General features: G+C 33.3%; 6 protein-coding genes across 8 annotated transcripts; 3 read left to right on the plus strand and 3 right to left on the minus strand.

Annotated features, from left to right (window-relative positions):
* The first annotated feature begins 4 nt into the window (after positions 1-4).
* On the plus strand, positions 5-810 carry LOC135790819 (CDGSH iron-sulfur domain-containing protein 2 homolog). Its single transcript, XM_065301098.1, has 4 exons — positions 5-152; positions 205-323; positions 381-592; positions 651-810. Exons 2-4 carry the CDS (start codon positions 227-229, stop codon positions 735-737), a joined length of 396 nt encoding a protein of 131 aa, XP_065157170.1. The 5' UTR covers positions 5-152; positions 205-226; the 3' UTR covers positions 738-810.
* Positions 811-1038: 228 nt separating this feature from the next.
* LOC135790815 (integrator complex subunit 10-like) lies at positions 1039-3290 on the plus strand. The gene is made up of 4 exons (XM_065301092.1): positions 1039-1575; positions 1630-1848; positions 1910-2608; positions 2669-3290. Exons 1-4 carry the CDS (start codon positions 1129-1131, stop codon positions 3230-3232), a joined length of 1929 nt encoding a protein of 642 aa, XP_065157164.1. The 5' UTR covers positions 1039-1128; the 3' UTR covers positions 3233-3290.
* On the minus strand, positions 3227-6533 carry LOC135790814 (programmed cell death 6-interacting protein-like). The gene is made up of 8 exons (XM_065301091.1): positions 6171-6533; positions 5991-6109; positions 5656-5937; positions 5368-5594; positions 4788-5309; positions 4056-4733; positions 3659-3995; positions 3227-3580 (listed from the first exon to the last, which is right to left on the minus strand). The coding sequence occupies exons 1-8, from the start codon at positions 6374-6376 to the stop codon at positions 3429-3431; spliced, it is 2523 nt and encodes an 840-aa protein (XP_065157163.1). The 5' UTR covers positions 6377-6533; the 3' UTR covers positions 3227-3428.
* Positions 6534-6582: 49 nt separating this feature from the next.
* Positions 6583-7806, minus strand: LOC135790818 (venom allergen 3-like). The gene is made up of 3 exons (XM_065301097.1): positions 7579-7806; positions 7168-7520; positions 6583-7111 (listed from the first exon to the last, which is right to left on the minus strand). Exons 1-3 carry the CDS (start codon positions 7804-7806, stop codon positions 6724-6726), a joined length of 969 nt encoding a protein of 322 aa, XP_065157169.1. The 3' UTR covers positions 6583-6723.
* On the minus strand, positions 7795-23747 carry LOC135790816 (antichymotrypsin-2-like). 3 transcript variants are annotated; one of them, XR_010547864.1, is made up of 5 exons: positions 23414-23747; positions 9010-9795; positions 8816-8957; positions 8269-8458; positions 7864-8099 (listed from the first exon to the last, which is right to left on the minus strand). XR_010547864.1 is itself a non-coding variant. In XM_065301094.1 (4 exons), exons 1-4 carry the CDS (start codon positions 23549-23551, stop codon positions 7864-7866), a joined length of 1302 nt encoding a protein of 433 aa, XP_065157166.1. In that variant the 5' UTR covers positions 23552-23747; the 3' UTR covers positions 7795-7863. The 3 variants fall into 3 exon arrangements, 2 of the variants coding, with proteins under 2 accessions (XP_065157166.1, XP_065157167.1); XM_065301094.1 differs by lacking the exon at positions 8269-8458 and having other exon boundaries at positions 7795-8099; XM_065301095.1 differs by lacking the exons at positions 7864-8099; positions 8269-8458 and adding an exon at positions 8460-8735.
* Positions 13434-21435, plus strand: LOC135790817 (protein yellow-like). Its single transcript, XM_065301096.1, has 3 exons — positions 13434-13790; positions 20194-20455; positions 20515-21435. The coding sequence occupies exons 1-3, from the start codon at positions 13571-13573 to the stop codon at positions 21305-21307; spliced, it is 1275 nt and encodes a 424-aa protein (XP_065157168.1). The 5' UTR covers positions 13434-13570; the 3' UTR covers positions 21308-21435.
* Positions 23748-23877: the final 130 nt, after the last annotated feature.

Here is a 23877-nt window from a genome sequence, read left to right on the forward strand (position 1 = left end):
GATAATTACAAGAAATAGTTGAACGTTCACTTTCCCATCCAAGCGTAGAAAAGCGAGCGAGCAGCGCAAAAAAAGTTCAACAACCTTGAGTCCAGCACGAATCAAAAATTCACTTGCATATTATACAAGTGACACTCTGGGCGCATAAAGTGGTACGCAGGTTATTTTCGTATTCTAATCTTACTTTGAACAAATCCCAACAAGGTCGTACGGAAAACAAGTGAAAATGCAAGGTGTTTCGTCGTTGGTAAAGAGCACAATTCCCAATTACTTGTCGAGTCTTCCGATCCCAGACTCGATAGGCGGATGGTTTAAACTTGGAGGTAAGTATTTGGATAAATAAAAACTTATGATACCTAATTATTTGTTGTAATGTGTAGTTAAAGACTGGGCGGCGCTGATTCCACCAACTGCAGCACTTGCAGGCTTCACTTACATTACCTACAGAGCGTTTTGTCCTCATGGCAGGCCTGCACCATGCGGAAAAGTGAATCCAAACATCCTGAAGACCAATCCGAAGGTGGTTGACTCTGTGGATGTGGAGGATATTGCCGATAAGGCAGCGTTCTGTCGCTGTTGGAGAAGCAAAAATGTTAGTATTGCTAAATTAATATTAATTTATTTAATTTTTTTATATATTTTTATTCTAGTGGCCTTATTGTGATGGTGCACATGGTGTTCACAACAAAGAGACTGGTGATAATGTAGGCCCGGTTGTTGTCAAGCGAGAAAAGTGAAGAAGATAATATTACTGATGTGTTTAGCCAAAACTCTTAGATAATTTTCCGAAGAAATAAATTGTTACAAGTACTTTAGGTGTTTGGTTGCTGCGGGTTTTTTGCTCACTTGTTAACAGGCAATTTTTGATTGCTTGATTATTTTTTGTTACATTGATAGCTTCAAGCAAAGTTATGTGTTCAAAATAAAGTAAACATGCAAAACACACATTTTTATTATTGTTTTACGCAAATTTATCAACAATTTTAACAATAAACTGAATAAATTACATGAAAATAATCTTGGCAACCTTGTATAAACCCAAATTAACCTCACTTTTTTATAGAACATCAACATAACACATAACAATTGAAATAATAATTTAAAACTTTGATTATTAACAATACAATCATGATGGAAGTTGATAATGATGAAAATTATGTTTTAAACAAAGCTAGATCCGCACTGAAGACAAATTCAGTCTCAGCAAAAGCCTGGATGATTATGGCTAAGACTTTATATCCAAACAACTTCGGAGTACAGTTTGAAGCTTACAAAAACGAAAAAAACGCTGGAAATGTAAAGGAAGCCGGTAGATGCTTCACGGATTTAATCGAAAAATTCCAACAAGTGCCTGAATTCTGGGAGGAAATCAATGCTGTAACACAAGCTCTAAGAACCGAGAGTGAACTTGATGCACAAAAACAGTTTCTCTCGGAAATGTTTAAGCATTTGTCCACGGAAGTACAACATAAACTCTTGTTAATCACTGCGGATCACTGTGAAGACACTCAGGAACATTGTAAATTACTACTGCTGCTCTTACAGAAGTTTCCATCATCAATATCATCACATGGGGTAAAAAATTGTTAATTTTTTAGAATTTTTAAGTTAAAATTTATATTTTTGTAGATGGGATTAATTGAGACGTTACTAAGTGCAGAGAAACACAACGTGTCAGGAAATCAACCCGTAAACAAATACAGAGAGTTGTTAATCTGTGATTTAATCCCTCTACTGAATAAAGACGGATGTATTCTGGATTTATCACCGAAATTGATCTTTAAACTACTGCACAAAGCCATAGAATATCATTTATTTGTGCTCTGGGGTTATATTTGCAATAAAAAGGTAAAATGCACTCAAAAAACCTCAAAATTTTCATAAAAAATTCATTTTATCATAATTTTAGGATGATTCCAAGCAGAAAAGTGAAGATTCCTGGTCGAATTTATACAAAACCTTCGAGTTTGTCTGTCACCAACTACACTGGGAGAAATTCCTGCCATCTTTCAGCACAAACTGGTGCAAGGATACTTATTGGGCCAAAATACTAAATCTAATCCAATCACCAACGTTTAACATGGAGGATACTCAATCGCACAAACAAATAACATATGCCGTTGCCATCTTCTTGCTTTATTGCTTATATCAATATTTATATTGTTTAAATATTGAAAATGTGCCAGGACAGAATTATCCTGCGTATTTATTGGTGCAGGGATTCCTCGACGCGAGTTTCCCAGCGTTTTCGAGTGATCCCATCGCGAGTATGAGCGCAAAACGTCGAAAAAGCACAGATTGTAATAATACAGAGCCAGTTGTGGTGACAATCGAGCCAAAAACACTCAAAGCAATCATTCCCAACTTTACAATGGCTGTAAAATGCTGGGATTTGCTACATTCCGCCGATCAGTTAAACCGCGAGTTTATAAAGTTGAGTGGAGCGTTGAATTTGGAGCATTGGCTGAGTACCTTTCTCGTAGATCATTTAATTTATAAAGATAAACATGAAGATGTCTTGAGGAGACTTGAAAATGACTCTGGGTATCCACAACTGCCGAAATTAATCCTCAAAGCACAAGCATTCTTTCTACAACGCAATTATATCGTAAGTTTTAAAAAATTAATTTTTTTTACTGAAAAATGCTTAAAATAATTTAAATTTTAGAGGTCTTATGATAATATCCGTGAAGCTCTTCAACTTCTACCGGAAACCACCGGAGAAACATGCGAGAATCTAATAATAGGCGGAAATCAACGCCATTTACACTTTTTGCCATTGACACGCGTCGCAATCATCCAATTCCTCGCGAAATTCATCCTGCATGGCATCCGCGCAAACGGATTCAAGACAGATATGTCCGTGGGGCATTGTTTTGTCCTCATGCAAATGGACTGGCCGAATGAAGAGAATTTCCTGCCAATGCTCATCCAAGAAATATGCAAAACCCGCACGTTTTACTATCTACCATTTCAGACTTACATCATCGAAATAGACATACTAGAAGAGTTGGCATTCTTGTGGAATAGCCAAAACGGACAAATCACATACGAAATACTACCCAACATGTTAACCCGCAGGATAGGCACGCGTGGAGCTGATAAAGGCATTCGAGAAGAAATCAAACATGCCATCAAGGGACAAATCGAAAAAGTTCACGACCCCATCCATGAACTAATCCGACAGTTTTTGCTGCAGGAACAAACGCACATCTCTGTGAGTCTATTATAAGTTGTAACTTAAGCTCTGTTTTAATAAAATTATGCTTACGATAATCTCAATTCAATAACATGTGTAATTGCTTAGACTTATACTTGATTAGTATTAATATAGGCACTACGATTAGTACAATTCGCGTGTGATAAAAAAATACGAGTAACAATATCATAATAACGTGTACATGTTGAACATTTAACATTACCTACCTTTATAAGGTGCCCCAACCACCGTAGGGATAACCGGGTTGACCCTGGCCAGGTGCTCCAGGTGGATGATAGCCTTGTTGTTGCGGTGGATGTGGATAACCTTGCGGTGGTGCACCCGGTGGGAAACCACCGGCTTGCGGGAAGGAATAGGTATCTGAAAATGCGGTTACAAAATGGCGGACTGTTCTAACCTTTGTGTGTATGTAAAAAAAATTAAATTTCAAATTCTTACTTGGATACGGCATAGTTCCGTACGGATTATAACTTGTAGGCATCGGAGGCGGTGCGTACGATGGATACGGCGATTGAACACTCGCCCCGTAGGGCACTGGCATTCCCTGCACGTAAACTGGATACGGCAGGTTGCCTTGTACGCCCTGCGGCGTCGGTTGACTGGGCGCGGATGATGGCGGACCAGTTGGTACGTCTTTGTGATACTCAGGCCGTGCAGGTGGCGCTGGTGTCGTTTGACGGCTACTCTCCTGTGTCAAATCTTTCAACAGCTCTTCTTTTTCGGTTTTACGTGCGAAACAAAAGTCACTGATTTTGTTTTGCGTTACAACCAACAACTATCCGAAGAAAACAATAAAATACACTCAACAATACACAAAATTAACAAAAAAACTAACCTGTGTAAGTTCATTGTAGAACTTAGTGCCCTCTTTGAGATGATTCTGCAAGTCTCGGAAAGCATCGTGTGCAGCCGCGAGTTGACTCATAACCTCATCGCGGTTGTTCGTGGTACTACCACGCTCATTAACAAACTGCGAATGGGCGCTTTGAATCTTCGCGACTAATTCACCTTGTCGTTCGATACTCTGACGAACTTGCGTTTGCAACGGCCCGAAATGCTTACCCAAACACTCCACAGACATCGGCGGTTCGTTAATAGCGCCATCTTTAGCCAACGCGGCCATGAATTCAGCTTTCATGTCAAACGAAGATGAATTTAACTCTGATTCAATCACATCTCGTTCCGCCTTGATTGTTTCAACCTCTTCCATTAGACCTCTTAGAGTACTCACTGCTGATGAATTCGCCAGATTTGACTGTCCACCAGAGGGAACAGCTGCTTCCACAGCTTCTGGACTCTTACTCAACACCTCCATGAATTTACGATGCGTTTCAAACTTCTCCCGGACTGTTTTATCTGCATTCACAGCGTTATTAATAATCTGTCGATATTTCGCAATATTAGACCGGAACATTTCTGTTAATTTATCAGAAGATGTACGTGTCCAACGTTCCTTGAACTGCTCACGAAGTTGCCTATCCGATTGCGCTTCTTCATTGAGAATCCTATCTGTCTATAACCTCAAAATTAATATTTTCAAACAAAACACTTAATAATTACAAATTACCTCATCTAAAATGTCTGTATTCCTCTTTAGAAGGTCCGGTAAATCATTTAACAACGTTTCCAACGCTGTAATCCCCCCGGCGTTCCTCACAGCCTCCGCTTTTTCCAAAATAGAAGGCGGGAGGGTATTCCCTTCGGTTATTTCAATCGCCGCAGGAAGATTCAAAGAAGCCAGCACGCTATTCAACAATTGTGTGGCATCCCGTGACTTTGAAATCTCCACATTCACGAGTTCACTCTTACGCACATCGCAAGCAGCCATCGCTTGATGAACAGCAATCGGCACTAATTCATCAAACAAATCTTTGAAATTTTGACTCATCGGATACGCAGGCGCAATCATTTTAGCCAGAGCGGCTTTACCAATCGGCGCGAGTGATTTTATATCAGGAATACGCTCGTGGTAGATAAAATCGTTATCTTTTCTTGCTTCCGTTAAGTTTCGCTGGACTTTATGTGCTAGTTCAGGGAATAATGCTTTGGATGCTTTTGTCTGGGCGAGTTTAAACTGTTCCTCTGCATTCTAAACATTAAAAAATTAAATTTTGTGTTTTTTGTTGTTTTTTCTTTAAATTACTTACAGTTAACCAAGTTATTTCTTCCCCTACTGCTTTGTTTGCCTTGCAGACTAAACTTTGATATAAATAAGCAATGCCTTGATAAGCCGCTTGTTTACCAAGGATCAAAGAAGTCCATTCGCGGTCGAAGAGACCTTTGTGTGGCTCTTTCTGGAAGATTTTCGCGCAGTCACCGTAGAGATCCTCACAATGCGCGGCTAGTTTAGCAACAACAGCGTCTTTCATGTTGTCTAGTCAATAAAAAAACATTAAAATTTTATTGTTTTTGATTTTTTTTTGTTATAAACTTACTTAAAATTGCTTTGTGAACGAAAATTTCTTGTGCTTGTGCAAGCATTAGTTGCGCCAGAGCTCCCAGCGTGTCTGGATTGAGGTCTGTTGTGGGTTCCTGCTGGATTGATTGAATTACAGTCGCTTTTAGGTGATTGTAGTTACCAGCTGCTTGTTGGAATAATTTAGCAGCGAGTTTTAAGCCTTCATCATTGTCTAAAGCTTGTGTGGAGGCTACAGCACTCTGGAGAGATGCAATATTGAAGAGAACACAGATTCTTTCAAAGGATAATGATGCAATTGCTGTGAATATAAGAAAAATTAGTTTTTTTGTGGAAAAAAATGTAAAAACTTACTTTGACTGCTTCGTACACCAAAAATAGACCCTTTATCAAATGCATCCTTCCATTTGAAGGGTACTTGCATCTCCTGTGCGGGTATCTTACCTTCCAGAGCCACCAGTTGATCATAATACCTTTCAAACAAAAATTATTACAATATAAATACTAATAATTTATCAGTGTGTGTTGACTTACCCATAAATAATCTCCAAACTGCTCTCATACTTCTCAAACGCCCTCCAAATTGCGTTGCTTCGTAACTTGCTGAGGTCATTGATGGCATCGCTATAATCCAGCGGCTGATCTGCAGTGCTGTACCGCGCCTGCAGTAAATTCTTCAACGGCTGGACAATGTCCACGTCCGTTGGCTTCTTCAACGGCACGGCGATGAAGTCAGCCATTTTAATACGCAACACCGGCTATATTATGCAGTTAATTATGACAATACACGATAATTACTCAACGACACACAAGTATCTCGCACGTACTTGTACTTGACAAGAGGATTGCAAATGAAATAATGTGATGGAATAGGTACGTTGTAGACAATAAAACAACCGGTGATTCAACAAACGATTCACACTTTGTGATTGGTTGAAAACCCTACTTTTGTGTCACGTGACCAGGTTAGGTCACGTATAAATTTATTCAAATCATGGTAGGCAACCAGTAAAACACAAATATATATTGGGTGTTTTAAGAAGAAATCATAAAAAATGTATAAAAAAATTGTTTTTACAGTTTTCTTTTACCATTGATGTAAAAGTAAAGCACAGATTAAATTTACAAGGAATTTTTGTACTGCTAGTTGCGTTCCGTTGTTGTAAGTGACTTTTTCATGCAGAAAATAATCATCAAAAGCGTCCCATGCGTCAGTAGCGCATAAAGATTCATATTCCGAATGACAGGAGGTACCCTCTTGACATTCACTGCATGGTGTACCTATTTTATACATTCTTTGATTGGGTATGTTACCGGTAGGACCATAATTACATATTAAATGTTGAATATATTGTACTTTTGGACCCTTTGTTGTTTGAAAAATCACTCTGGCACACCCAATGAGATATGTATCAGCCCATACCAACTGTGAATACATCGTGTATAACCTCTGTTGTCTTTTAGACCCCACAGGTCTAGAAATAGGGTTAAAATAATAACATAACCTTAAATATACACTACTAAAACATACAATTTGTAAGATTGTACAATAGACTTGTTGATATACTCTGCGCCTTGGTACCACATCTCCAACAAATGCATCACACCATCTGTAGCGATACTTCCCCTTGCTATATTCTGCCCTACGGGAAACCTTTCTAAATCTCTACAGATATCATTACCAAAAATGCATTGCGCGGCCCATCTGTCAGCTGTAGCGGCTAATTCATCATCCCATTCAAGCATTCTCATGTTAGCCGCTGGTACCACCCCAGAAGCGACTTTATTCCTGATTGTATTATGTGCATCCACCAGGAGATGCTTTTCTGTGTCAGAAAACAACACAGGGACATAACCTTTACATGCAGGACCAATTTTTTGATTCTGCAACCAAATATACATCAAAAACAGTGAAAAACACAATAATTCATGGAATACCCACCGCGTATTTACACAAAGTATGAGATCCACACTTTTTACCCACCGTTTTCACCTGGACATCAATACAACATGTCCGACAGTATTTATTAGTCGATAAATTTGTATTCTGCGAAGCGTAGAAAGCCAAAGAAGATGGTTTCGTCAACAAAACATTGTCTTCCGTTGATATTGAGGGAATACCATCAATTATCATGAAGATAATTGTAAATATGATGAATTTTTTTGACATTTTCAAGTTTTATTTGTCAAAATATAGGTTATGTGATTATAAAACACTTATATAACATTATTTAACTTGTACATAACGCCCGACAAAAACAACTCGTTCTTCTTTATTGGTGGATTCCTCCATTGACTCAATATGTGCTGCACTAACCTCCAAAGTTGTGGATGTTGTAGTAATAGTGACCAATTCCGCGATTGGTGCACTCCTCATGATAAGAGCAAATAAAAATGGATGCTCAGCAATGAATGGCACCGCATCAAACACTTCCTCCTCTCCGATACGCTCCAAAATATTAACTAATCACAAAAACACAATTATAAATGGTGTACATTTGGTTGCCTAGCGTTGAGGTAACTCTATAAGTACTATATAATCCCAGATTGTTTTCAGGTTAGAATTTTGAGCAAAACACAATTGTTTTAGTCGAGTATCATGTCTAATGTAAGAGTATTTACAAGTATTTACCATTTATGTCTATTTGAGTGTTGCGTGTGTTTGTTTTTAGACTGCGGAAAGTGGCGCGAGTATCCGGCCCACGAAAAGCACGTAATGGCCGAAAGGCGTTTTCATTCGCAGATAGAAAATCGATGGATGGTCCATCGTCCAGTCCACCAACACAAAATTAATCAACCCCAGTAATCAATATACTCTACAACTATGATAATAATATAAATATCGTATTTATTGCGATGCTTTCACACATTTCTCAAGAGATAAAAGCCAAGGGGACAAGCATAGAATAAAATTCTTCTTAAAAGTGTGTTAGAAAGTGCTCGGTGCACTAAACCTGCCCACAAATAGCGGCATTTTCACACTGCGTGGGTGTTCGGCCTGCTGGCGCAAGAGAACGCACATGAGGAACGGATGATCAGCGACAAAGTGCAACTTTGCCACGCGATCCGCCGGCGGGATCGAGAGGGTGATCACGCCACCTTGAAGTGTCAAGCGATTAGTATTTGATTAGTATTTGTGCGAAAGCAACATCAATTTTGAGGTTATGCAGTCAACTTACTTGCTGTTGCAGCTGCTGCTTCAGTTCCTGTTTCTGTCACGTTGATAAACGTCTTCTGGATGACTGTGTTCACTTGCAGATTGTTATCTGGTGTGATATCGGATAAATCAGCGTGTTCAGTGAAGACTTTATCAATTCCCAACTGAAAACAAACACTTTTAGTATAAAATGATGAATAATGCGATAGTACTGACATCTTGCAGGATTTTTTTGTACTTAATTGTAGTTTCCATTGAAAACTTAGGAATCTGTATCCTGACGTGTTGTTTCTTGAATGGTTGATCTTGTAGTACCTCCTCCATACGATGCTCTAACCTTTTCAAGCCGTCCACTTTGTTAGGCAACACAAACACCATCGAAACATCGTGTCCTTGATACGGCAACTCTAAGAACTTCGCATCGAGTTCTTCATTTTCGTAATAATTAAAAAAGTCCGTCAATTGCATCATGTCCACATTGTGTGGTTCCTTATGCTCTGAATAAAATGGCCGCTTGATTGTATCGACAGGATCAAATGGATACTGCCATTTTCCTTTGAAATGCAGTGCATTTGCAAGGACTAATTTGGTTTCCTTGAGGAGATCTTCAGGTGAGATGATTTCCTGGATTTTATTGTTTGTTTTATCCTGTACCCAGTCGTTGATGTCACGTGCGGCTTCGTAGTTGAGTGAGAAGTCGACAGTGTCGACATCTGCATCGAATATGTATCTGGCTACGTCCTGATAGGCTTGTTTTAGTTTAAAGTTGTGGTTTACGAAGAGTTTATTCGCGGATGTTAGAGAATAGAATTCGTTGCCACGAAGTTGTGGCATAAGGTGTCTAAAGATTGTTTTTAGTAATTTTTGGTTGGAGGGTAGTTTTAGTCCTCGGGTGATTTCGGTGGCGGTGTCGCCTTTGGCGCCTAAGGATGTGAGCGCCATTACTGTTTGCACCGAGAGGGGGCATGTCAGGAAGTTGCTTGGTTCACTTTTTGATAATTCCTGTTAAAAAGAAGAAAAAATAGGTTAGAATTGTTGTATGTGTCAAAATAACATTGCGTTGCTTTGCGCATGCGCAGTGAACACTATGGGCGGGGCATATTTACACGTTTTTTTATTATTTCTATGAAAATAAATTATATTTATGTGATTATCTATCTTAAAATTGGTATTTTGATGTTATACGTGAGAATAACATAGGATTCTTCTGCGCATGCGCAGTAAATACTATTGGCGGAGCAAATTTACATGTTTTTTTATAATTTCTATAAAAATAAATTATATTTATGTGTTTTTCTATCATAAAATTGGTATTTTGATGTTATACGTAAGAATAACATAGAATTCTTCTGCGCATGCGTAGTAAATACAATAGGCGGAGTATATTTACACGTTTTTTACTATATCTATGAAAATAAGTTATATTTACGTATTTATTTATCTTAAAATTGGTATTTTGAAGTTATACATAAGAATAACATGGGCAATTTTTGCGCATGCGCAGTTAACTCTATGGGCGGAGCATATTTACACGTTTTTTTTATTATTTCTATAAAAATAAGTTATATTTATGTGTTTATTTATCTTAAAACTGAAATTTGGAGGTTACATGTAAGAATTACTTGATATTTATCTGCGCATGCGCAATATACATCATAGGCGGAGCATATTTACACGTTTTTTAACTATTTTTATGAAAATAAATTATATTTATGTGATTATCTATCTTAAAATTGGTATTTTGAAGTTATACGTAAGAATAGCATTGGCCTATTTTGCGCATGCGCAGTAAACATCATGGGCGGAGCATACTTACACATTTTTCTAATTTTTCTCATAGAAATATAATTTTTTCCCATTTTAAGCAAAAATAATTCATGTCTCATGATAATTAATTAAAATCGCAAATATTACGTCTTTATTGTGGCCTAATTAACGCATTCTTAATTATTTTTTATAAAAAGAATGCGCCGCTTCAATTGAAGCATAAGAATTGTTCTCGTTTGATGCAAGTCACTTCCATTGTTGCTTATTGCTTGTTTCTGTCATCCAGCTCGCTGCATGTTACTCGTAATTATCCAAGTTGTAGTTAAGTGTTAAGCAGTTGAGTCAATTTCAATTAAGGGCGTGAGATTGACAGTTTTTGATTGAAAGCAAAGCGTTTGACTTGTGTGCAATTTGCGTCTTCAAGGTTACAACTATGAGAAGGAGAAGTTGATTGAATTTTGTGTATAAAATTATTCTAATGAGATGAAATCAAGTTAAAAATAGAAATTGTGTATTTGCAATAGTTAAACCAATAAATCAAACCCCTAAGTTTGTATTTGTACATTTGGTTGCGTAACTAATGCGGACTACTTTCAAAGTGGGCAAAATTTACGTATTAAATTAGTTTAAATCAATTATTTAACAAGTTTAAACAAAATTAGAGAAGTTTTTATGATTATTATAAACAATAGCGTATATTTAATTGTTTATTTATTGTTATATCAAGGAAAATTGAAGAAAAACAATAAATATTTAGTTTTTTTGCGAGATTTTAAGAGTCGCAACTTTAATTGTTGATATCTAGTGTAATTTTTAATTTTTTTAAACAAAATACAATATTAGTATATAGCAAATTTAATCTATTTTCAGAATATGTTATTATTTATATAAAAAAAATTGTCTTCCATCTTGAAATTACAAATTATTTATGAAAAACGATGAAAATTTTGCTTTTTTTCTTAAGATTTTAAAAGTTGCAATTTTAGTTGTTGATATCTAGTGTAATTTTTAACTTTTTTAAATAAAATAAAATATCAGTACATAGTAAATTTAATCTACTTTCATAATATGTAAGTGTTTTCTTAGAAAAGTATCGTCTTCTATCATGCAATTACAAAATAAGAAGAAAAATCACTTTTAGGTAAATTTTCTGTGTTGCAACTTTAATTGTTGATATCTAGTATAATTTTTAACTATTTTAAACAAAATAAAATTTTATAACATAGTAAATTTAATCTACTTTCAGAATATGTATTTGTGTCTTTAAAAAAGCATCGTCTTCCATCTTGAAATTACAAAAAAAGAAGAAAAAACACTTTTAGGTAAATTTTTAAGTGTTGCAACTTTAATTATTGATATCTAGTGCAATTCTTAACATTTTTAAACAAAATAAAATATTATTACATAGTAAATTTAATCTACTTTCAAAATATGTGATTATTTCCTCTAAAAAACCTCGTCCTCCATCTTGAAATTACAAAATAATAACTAAAAACACTTTTTTTTTCTAGAAAAAAATTTCCTCACGCAATTTTTAATAAATATAAAATAATGTTAATAAACCTTGCTCCACTGACAAGTTCACTCTAGGCGCTAATTAGTCCACGTTGCACATTCGAGTGCACAGCGAAAAAATGTCGGCTTTTTCAGTTTTTACACACATTTTCGATCGGATACTTTGCATGTAAGATACGAGTAGATATCAGTACACGCCGAGTGTGGTAACAGTCGTCGGTGAATGCATTCGTGTCGCTTTGCATAAGCACGCACTTGTCGGACGAAATTAATCCAGATAATCGACAGGTGGCACGTGAAAATCAACGCAACCACAACGTACTTTTAATTTTTAATTACTTCACGCGGCGGCGACACGCTGCGCACGATTTATGCGTGTTGACTGCGAAGAATGATGAATAAATTCATTGATTCTATCAGAAAAACACATAAATTTTGTTTATTTATAGGGAAATTGTGAGAAACTTGGAAAATTGCTCTGCCAATTGTTTTTATTGCGCATGCGCAGGAGAATCCTATACTATTCTTACGTATAACTTCAAAATAATTATTTCAAGATAGATATACACATAAATATTAGTTATTTTTATAAAAATAGGAAAAAATGGGTAAATTTGCTCCGCCTACAGTGTTTACTGCGCATGCTCCACAAATCCCTATGTAATTTGTCAATGAAAATCATAAAATAATGTTTTTCATCTAAAAATGCCATTTTTAAACATTTAACATCGTTTTTTCTTGCATTTCTTTAAAAAGTCAACATTTCTACACAATTTTTAACCTTAAAAATTCAATTTTAACAAATATTTCTATTAAAAAATTAACTTTCAAGAATAATAATCATTGATTCAATCAAATAAACACAAAAATCTCGTGTATTTGAATAGAAATTGTGAAAAATATGAAAATTTGCTCCGCCCACAGTGTTTACTGCGCATGCTCCATACATCCCAATGTAATTCTATATATAAAACCCTAAAATAATGTTTTTCCTCCAAAAAACACATTTTTAAACATTTTACAACGATTTTTCTTGCATTTATTTAAAATATCAACATTTCTACACAATTTCCAAACAAAAAAAATAATTTTTTACTCATTTTTTCTATAAATAAATTAATTTCAAGAAATATTTGCTCATAACTACTCCGAATACGTGGGATATCAATTGAACACAACTCAATGCCTTATATTTCTATGAATTGTTGATACAAGTTTCCTTACGCGAAACTTTCCTCTACCACCCAACTTGGTGGGTGCACCGAACCATTTTTACCTCTTGTGCCTTCTGCAGTCCTCAATCGAATCGGTGGTATGGGAACACCTCCGATTGATAAAACACGCGCGACTAATTATCGAGCACTCATTGAAAATCACCGTTTGGCGTCGTTTGCACCACGAAGACAAACGCACGACCTAAGCGTGTATTGTATATATAGATATATAATAATTAATATAATATATTGTAATTAATATAAAGTTGAGTTAAATTAATATGCGGCGAGTGCTTCTGTTGATGTTTCTGGGCTTGGCGCACGGCGCGTACAAGCTGCAAGAACAGTTCCGGTGGAAAGCGCTCGACTATGCTTACCCGACGGAGGAAGCGAGACGACAGGCGATTATGAACGGCAGGTTCATACCGGAAAATAATTTGCCTGTCGGGATCGAGATATGGAATAATAAGCTGTTTGTGACTGTTCCCCGCTGGATGGCAGGTAAATTATTTTGATTTTGTTTGTTTTTTGGTTATTACTTGTGAATGGAAAGGTTTTGGAAAATTTTGAAAAGTGAGATTTATAGTAGGTATAATTAGCTACTAATTGAAGTTTGGTTGTTTTTGTAGCTTAATTAGTTTCGGAGTTATTGATGATTAAAGTTTGGGGTTTTTAAAAAATGTGAAAATTGTAATGTTTTAGTTTTTTGCGCAAAACCGGAAAACTATTAAAACTGCATAGTTGTAGTTTTGTAGGCATAATCTTAGATAAATTCTCTATAAAATGACATATTAATTTATTATCTAGCTGCTTAATTAGTTGAGTTATGATGTCGTTAAGTTTGACAATTATATTTTATGCTAGTTTGTGTTTTAAATAAATTTAAAAATGCAATGTTTTAGTTTTTTGCTTATAACTAGAAAACTATTAGACCAACAAATTTAAAATTTGGCAAGTATAATCTTCGATAAATTCTCTTTGAATTAACGTATCAATCAATTTTTATCACTTTAATTACTTCAGTTATCACGCTGCAAAATCCATCAATTTTTCCAAAACAAAAAAAAACAATTTAATTGAATTATTATTCCAATGACGTTTAAAACCGTTATAAACAATTAATTGTTTATCGGAAGTACTAATTATACACTAAAATACTATTAAACACAAGATATACTGTTATTAATCAGATATAATTAAAAGAAATCAATGAAAATAAAAACCGAAGCATAAATTTCAATAAAATTTGAATAAAAAGCAAGAAATGCACAGCCGGCGTGCGCTAATTAAATCTTATCCAAAGTTGCATAATTGCGAAGTGCAGTAAAACGAAGAATGCGTAACGCAAACACGTACGATACAGAAATTTGCATTTTAACGCTGATAGGGATCCTAATTAGTTTCACTTAGACACGTGTTCAATGAAACGTTATAATCAGACACCATTCACAGGGTCATCACTAAATATATCATTAGAATTATTAATTAATTATTAATTATTGATGATATACTTCCTGTGGACATGGTTATGTCAAGGTAGAGTAATGGGGTAATAATTTATTCAATAGAGTCATCTATGTTACTAAAACTTGAAAATTTTTAAGAATTTTTTTACATTTTTTGTTGTAACAAGAAAACCAAAAAGAAAATTGTAATTTTTCTTTTTGTGTCTTATTATAAGTTAAATTCTCTTTCTATTAATGTTTTAGTGAATGTTCTATGAGTTTAATTAGTTGAGTTATAACGATGCAAACCTAATTTAACATTTTTACATTTACATTTACATTTTTTATTTTTACAAGAAAACTATGAAGAAACTTGAAGTTTTTCTTTTTGTGTCTTATTGTCAATTAAATTCTCTTTCTACTAATGTTTTAGTGAATGTTCTATGAGTTTAATTAGTTGAGTTATAACGATGCAAACGTAATTATTAAAAAATATCTGATTTTGACCTAAAAAATGAACTGTTTTACATTTTTTACTTTTACAAGAAAACTATGGAGAAAATTGTAATTTTTCTTGCTGTGCCTTATTGTCATTTAAATTCTCGTTCTAATGAAGATTGAATCAATTTTCTATGATTTTAACTGATTAAGTTATAATGATGCAAACAGAGATGTTAAAACACAGCGGATGAGAAAATCAACATTTACGTTTTATAGTATTACAAGAGAATTAAAAGGAAAAACTGATATTTTCTTTTTGTGGTTATTTTACAATTAAATTCTCTTTCTAATAATGTTTGAATCAATTTCCTATGACTTTAATTAGGTAAGTTACGGTACAGCAAAGTTAGCAAAGAAAAATTATCTGATTTCTGCCCTAAAAGGCATGAAATCTTTTACATTTTTCTTTATTACTCTAAAACTAAACAAAAAATCGGATTTTTTCTTATTTTAACCAATTCTCTATTAAATAAATATATTTATTTTAATTCAATAGACAGGAAAGTGAGCAGTGAGATAATCTCAGTGAGATAATTTCTATGTTACTCATAAATATTTATTTGCACGATTAGAACTAGGCTTATTTGTTCTATTTGTTTTGACTTGGCTATTATAACATGCTACCTACACTATTTGTCCACGAATCTATGAATCTAAGTGTGTTACGAGTTGTTAAGAATCTTGAATTGCATTACGAGTTGGAACTTTCGTCGTTCTGTCGTAATGTTTGCACGCAAAGGAAATTAACTACGCTTGACAGAAAAGAAAAGTTTTATATTTTTGCTTGTAACAGAAAAACTAAAAAGAAAATTAGATTTATTCTTTTTATGTATTATTCACAGATAAATTCTCTTTTTACTGATATCTTAATCAATATTTTATGATTTTTAGTAATTAAGTTACAATAGTGCAAAGTTTTCAATCTGATTTTTGACTCACCATATGAAAAATGTTATATTTTTCTTCGTCAAAAGAAAACTAAACAAAAGTTCTATTCTTTCTTTTGTGAATTATTAACAAATAAATTCTCCTCTGAATTATGGTTTAATCAATGATCTATGATAATAAATAATTTAGTTACATTACTTCAAAGTTTCGCAACAAAACCATTTTGATTTCGAACTCACAAAGACAAATTTTACATTTTTCTTTGTCAAAGGAAAACTAAAAATGAAATTCTATTTTTCTTTTGTAGATTATTAACAAATAAATTCTCTTTCTAATGACATATCATTCAATAATTTATGATTTTTAGTAAATAAGTTACAATTCTTCAAAATTAGTGATCATATTCAATCTGATTTCAAACTCACAAAAAAACAAATTTTACATTTTTCTTTGTCAAATGAAAACAAAAATTAAAATTAAAATTTTTCTCTTTGTAGATTATAAACAAATAAATTCTCTTTCTAATGATACTTCACTCAATACTCTACGACTTTAAATAGCTAAATTATACCACCGCAAAGTTACCATCATAAATAATAATTATACCTGCCAACTAAATATTTATCTATCACGCACTTCTCAACATTTTTATTATTCTGCGGTTGCAACTGCTTTTTAAGTACTCGTATCACATAATTAAACTTTATCTCAAAAACTCATGTTTATTTGACGTAGTGTTAATTATTCACCTTAACAACGTAAATGTTTGCTTAAAACCGGATTTAAATATTTTTCTCACCAGAAATAACGAGAAAAATATTTTAAAAAATCATTCAACTATCCAATCAAATATAATTAACCTGTTATAACACATAAAATTAAATACCGTACGTCATAAAATGTTATTAGAGTATTACTAATATTACTAAGGCAGTACTTGTGTTAAATACCTAGTAATCTGATTCGAAATCAATAAAATGATAAAATATTTCAACAATTTGAAATTGCAGCGCGTTTGACAGTTGCTTGACTTTCGAAAATACGGAATAAAATTAAACCGGAGCCGCCATCAAGTGCATTAACGTTCTGACATGTTATCCTTATCACGCAACATGTGCATTAGTCAATTACACAATCATATGGGATTTGCATAAGATTGCAAAGTCATTATAACTTAGAAACATGTTTAAAAAATGTTTTAAGTTGAGTTTTGTGTGTTGCTAGGTAGATATGCAACCAAACACACATTTTATACAAATTTTTATGCAACCAAAGTAACACAAAGTAAAATAAAGCAAAGAAAGATAAGTTTCATGCAATAAAGTTGATTATAACTATTATTGCATATCAATTAGTTAACTTCTCTGCAAGTACAACTTTTACTCGCATGTAGACTTTCAATTTCTGTTGGAAGTTGAAAAACAACTGTTTTTACTATTCCTGTAGTGTATATACATACGATTTGAGTAAAATTTAAACATTTACACGGAAATATTGATTAGAACTAACATCTGCAACTGTTATTTTGAAATGTTTGAAAGGAAAGTTAATTGATGTCGTCTTAATTTATAAAATAATGTTTTATTGCAATTTGTGATGACAATTTTAAGGCTTAATAACTCAGTTATTTAATATCGTAGAATATTGACTAAAATGTTATTAGAAAGAGAATTTATTTGTTGATACTTTACAAAAAGAAAAAATAGATTTTTTTGAAGAGTTTTCTTTTTATAAAGAAAAATGTAAAATTTGTCCTTTTGGTGAGGTGGAAATAAAATTCGTTTTAATCATTAACTTTGCAGTCCTGTAACTTAGTTAATAAAAATCATAGAATATTATTTTAAACACTATTAGAAAGAGAATTTAATTGTTAATAGTTCACGAAGAGAAAAAAGTAATTTTTTATTTTTGTTAACTTTTTACAAAGAAAAATGTAAAAGTTGTCGTTTTTGTATGTAAGAAACTTAATTCAATTTCATGACTAACTTTGCAGTCTTGTAACTTAATTATTTGATACGATATTGTTTCATACATAATTAAAAAGAGAATTTAATTGTGAATAACTCACAAAAAGAAAAAATCAGTTTTTCACTTTAGTTTTATTTTTATGAAGAAAAATGTAAAATTTGTCTTTTTTGTGAGTCAGAGAAAAAATTTATTTTAATGATTAACTTTGCTGTCTTGTAACTTAATTATTTAAAATCATACAATATAGATTGAAATATAATCGGAAAGAGAATTTAATTACAAATAATTCACAGAAAGGAAAAATCAATTTTTCGCTTTAGTTTTCTTTTGATGAAGAAAAATGTAAAATTTGTCTTTCTGGTGAGTCAGCAACTAAATTCATTTTAATGACTAACTTTGAAGTCTTGTAACTTATTTCTTAAAAATCCTAGAATATTGTTCTGCAAATAATTACAAAGAGAATTTAATTGCAAATAATTCACAAAAAGAAAAAATGAAAATTTCCTCCTAATTTTCCCCTGACAAAGAAAAATGTAAAATTTTCCATTCCCGCACGCAATTTACCGAGATTTCGAACTTTTACACGGAAATATTGATTAAAACAAGCATCTGCACCTGTTTTTCAAGATGTATGAAAGGAAAGTTACTCCATGACGTCACAATTAATATAATAATCACATATTGCAACTGCAATATCATTTTATTTCCACCTATTTATATGTCTCCAATCGTATCGGAATTCTTGAATTGTGCAACTGCTCGCGTTTACTAACTCAAACAATGTGTCATTACTTATTAGGTTAATACTATTTCGTGACTTAATTAGGAAAATGTTTAATTGCGACAATTGAGGCACAATTAAATTGTATTCATTTTTTGTTCCCGCCGTGTCGCAACTTCTCGTTTCTTGATTTCTTGATTTCAATTCACAAGAGACTTGTTAACCGGTTTACAACATTTTCCGTCGTTGGTTTCACAGCAATAACTTTTAAACTAAAACTAATAAAGACATAAACAAAAATTTTAGTATAAATAATACCTAATATAACTAGCTATAATTTTATAAAGAAAAAATTTAATAACATTAATTATTAACGCGTAAATAATGAAAAAATGATGAAAAAACAACGCTAGACATTGTTGGACTTATGATTTTGTTTACTCTCAACTTGATATAAGCGAATTAACTTACCTTGATTGTAAGTTGATTCGTAATGCGTTTTAATCACTAATTAATGCATTAATGAATTATTTAAACATTGCATTGAGATTCTAGGAATGTTTATCTCATGTTTGACCTCTGATCATGTTAAAAACTTGAGGAACTACAAAATAACTTTAAATTTTGTGAAATTTTAATGTAGGCATCCCGTGCACACTCAATAATATTTAATTAATAATAAAAATTTGTTTTCTTAGTTTTTTTAGGAGAAAAAACGTTAAATTTGTCTTTAGGTTAAGTAGAAATACCGATTGATTTTATTGACTAACTTTGCAGTACTGTAACTTATTTATTTAAAATCGTAAAATATTTTTGCAAACATAATCTGAAAGAGAATTTAATTGTGAATAACTCACAAAAAAGAAAAAAGTAAAATTTGCATTTAGTTTTCTTTTTACAAACAAAAATATAAAATTTGTCTTGTTATGTTAGTCAGAAATTAAATTCATTTAAATGACTAACTTTGCAGTCTTGTAATTTAATCAATTAAAGTCGTAGAATATTGTTTTATACATAATTAGAAAGAGAATTTAATTATGAATAACTCACAGAAAGAAAAAATAGAATTTTCCACATAGTTCTCTGTTTACAAAGAAAAATGTAAAACTTGACTTGTTATGTTAGTCAGAAATTAAATTCATTTTAATGACTAACTTTGCAGTCTTGTAACTTAATTATTTAAAATCGTACAATATTGATTCAAACATCATCAGAAAGAGAATTTAATTGCAAATAGTTCACAAAAAGAAAAAATCAAAAATCTCTTGTAATTCTCGTTTGACAAAAGAAAATGTAAATTTATCAGTTAATCTCAAATTTAACCTCAAAAAAAGAAAACCTCAACAAAACTAACCTAAAACCATTTAAAATTTCACTATAGGCATCCCATCAACACTCAACTACATCCCCCTCTATGAAGGCGTCCCGGAATCACCACCACTCATCCCCTACCCAAGCTTCGAAGCAAACGAAGTAGCAAACTGCGAAAATGGCTTCACAACAGCCTACCGCCTCAAAGCCGATGAATGCGACCGATTATGGGTATTAGACACCGGTACCTTCGGCATAGGCAACACAACAACCAACCCATGCCCATACGCCATCAACGTATTCGATCTACACACCGACACACGAATCAGACGGTAAATAACCTACAATACAACAATTCTAACCTCAAAATTAATTTTAAAACATCCCACAGATATGAATTGCGTAAGGAAGACACAAACGCCAACACATTCATCGCAAATATCGCGATAGACATCGGCAAATCATGTGAAGACACCTTCGCATACATGAGCGACGAGTTAGGTTATGGCCTAATAGCCTACAGCTGGGAACAAAACAAATCCTGGCGGTTCGCACACAGTTTCTTCATGCCAGATCCCCTCAAAGGTGACTTCAACATCGGAGGGTTGAATTTCCAATGGGGTGAAGAGGGTATCTTCGGCATGTCACTCACACGCATTCAACAAGATGGCTACCGACTCATGCACTTCTCCCCACTTGCGAGTGATCGCGAATTCCAAGTCTCCACGAGAATATTACGTGATTCCACTAAAGTAGAGTCGAGTTATCACGATTTTACACCGTTGAAAGAACGTGGTCCTTTGGCACATACAACTTCAAGAGTAATGGATGATTCAGGTGTGCAATTCTTTAATTTAATCGATCGTAATGGCGTCGGATGCTGGAATTCGGATAAACCTTATTCTCCGGAGAATTTAGCGATGGTGGATCGTGATGATTTGGCGCTGAGTTTCCCGGCGGATGTGAAAATCGACCGCGAGAAGAACGTCTGGGTGATTTCGGATAAGATGCCTAACTTTTTGATTGATAAGTTGAATTATAACGAGATTAACTTTAGGATTTTCTTCGCGCCTATGGAGGTATTGATTAAGGATACTGTGTGTGAGATTAAACCCGTGCAGGAGTTGAATGTGTTGAATCCGTTTGATTATCAATTGTATTCGAAGAAGCGGTTTTATTATTGAGTGTTGATTGCGGAGGAAAGAAGAAATTTGATTTAATTGTTTATAATGCACGTAATGTCGACGGTTTTCTTTTGTATTTTGTAAATTTTTATTTTTTCAAATATATTTTTGTATTTATTCATTTTAAATTGGGTTTGATTGAGATTTTTAGGTTAATTTGATGTGATTAACATCAGTTATTTAGAGTTGTGTTGACGGAAATGCGTTTTACTCTCACCGGAAGTGAAGAATTCGAATTAAACACCGAAATTTGACCTGAATATTCACGAAAGCATTGGTTTAGTTGGATGAAAAGGTTAATAAACTGATTTTTAGGTTAAATATAACCTAAGTTCAAGAATTTTGACATTTGACATTGAAAACGTTATTTTTATTGATAAAATCAATAAAACTAATTAATATCAACCAAAATCAGTAGTTCTATCACCAGAATAACAGGTTTTGATAGTTATTTTACTCGAAAACTAATAAAAATGCATTTTTTATGTTTTTAGGTTAATTTACGTTGATTAATAGCAAAAATATCAACAAAAATGTGTTTTACTCTCACTAGAAGCTAAAAAACACTAAAAGTTAACCTAAATATTCACCAAATCATTAGTTTTATTAAATAAAATGGAAATTAAACTGATTTTGATGTTAAATATAACCTTACTTAAAATTTTTGACATTTGACATTGAAAATTACTCATTTTATGAAAACTTACGAAACAGGAAGATAAATTCAACAAATTCTTAGAAACTGCAATCCTGCTGGTGAATAATTGATAAGCACACAAAGGTAGCCACAAAATGGCCGCCGTTGGACGAATGCCAACTGATAATCCCACAAACCACAAGAGAGTTGAGTCTACCTCAGTTTTCTCATGTTCTAATACGTTTTTTTCGTACATTTTGAAGTTAAATATAACCTAACTTCATGAATATTGACATTTGACATTGAAAACGTTATTTTTAAGGTCAAAAATCAATAAAAATGATTAATGTATACTAAATTTACTGGTTTTATAACCAGAATAACTGGTTTTGATAAATATTTAACTTAAAAACGAATAAAAACCTCATTTAAAGAGATTTTAAAGTTAATTTTGTATGTGTAGCAGCAAAAATGTCAACAAAGATGCGTTTTACTTTCACCGGAAGCTAAATACACCAAAATTTGACCTGAATATCACCAAAACAATTAAATTATTTGCACAAAAAAATTAATAAACTGATTTTTAGGTTAAATATAACCCTACTTCAAGAAATTTGACATTTGCCATTGAATATTACTTATTTTATGAAAACTTACAAAACAGGAAGATATAAATTCAACAAATTCTTTGAAACTGCAATCCTGCTGATGAATAATTGATAAGCACAAAAAGGTAGCCACAAAATGGCCGCCGTTGGACGAATGGCCACTGATAATCCCACAAACCACAAGAAAATTGAGTCTACCTTAGCTTTTTCATGTTCTAATACGTTTTTTTCTTACATTTTTGAGATTAAATTTAACATAACTTCAAGAATTTTGACATTTGACATTGAAAATATTGATTTTAAGGTCAAAAATCAATAAAAATGATTAATGTATACTAAATTTACTGGTTTTATAACCAGAATAACAGGTTTCGATAAATATTTAACTTAAAAACTCATTTAAAAAGATTTTAAAGTTAATTTTGTATGTGTAGCAGCAGCAATGTCAACAAAGATGCGTTTTACTTTCACCGGAAGCTAAAAACACCGAAATTTGACCTGAATATCACCAAAAAATTAATTAACTGATTTTTAGGTTAATTATAACCTAATTTCAAGAAATATGACATTTGACATGGAAAATACTCATTTTTACTGTCCAAAAACAATAAAACCAATTAATATCCATCAAATTCAATAATTCAATAATTTTATCACCAAAACAAACAGGTTTTGATGAATATACAACTCAAAAACGCATTTAATTACTGTTTATACAAAAATTCAAGTGTTATTCACCTGTTTGAACAACATTTCTGTGCGATTTCTAAACATTCACACTCACACTCGCACAGCGCACACAAACTGGATACATATTTTCCGGTTTCTGCGCCGATTTCAACTCGCAAATACCATAAATACCTTGTAAACAGCCGCGGCGAACGCCCGATTGCTCTCGCCAAAGTCGTAATCGTCTTCCTCGTGCGTGCCACTCGGTAACGCCGAAGACATCTGGCTTGAAATCGCCACCAGCACCACAATTACCATCAGCTTCATCATTGTCTCTATGTCTATGTCTCTATATGTGTATTCACTTGTATTTTACTGCTAGCACAATGTAACAACTCAACTAAACTCGTCTTGGTTGGTCGAACGTCGAATAACAATTGATGAGTCGCACACGTCGCGCGATGAATTGTTTACGGTTTACTGCGCTCGCAAGAAAACCGGACTCGTCCGCGAAGTGGTCGCTTGTTTGTTCAGTTTTATATTCCATTTCGTTTCAACCGTGTGTGGAATGGTTGACCTTGTCGAGCGTGTGCACGGGCCCGCGGGCGAGCGCGAGCTCATCACCGGACAGATAACCGGAATTTAATACGTGATAC

Source organism: Atheta coriaria, unplaced genomic scaffold (assembly GCF_025399875.1).
Source record: "Atheta coriaria isolate IRGN ID8LTWV9N9 unplaced genomic scaffold, Caltech_Dcor_3.1 hic_scaffold_4_pilon, whole genome shotgun sequence".
Lineage (NCBI taxonomy): Eukaryota > Metazoa > Arthropoda > Insecta > Coleoptera > Staphylinidae > Dalotia > Dalotia coriaria.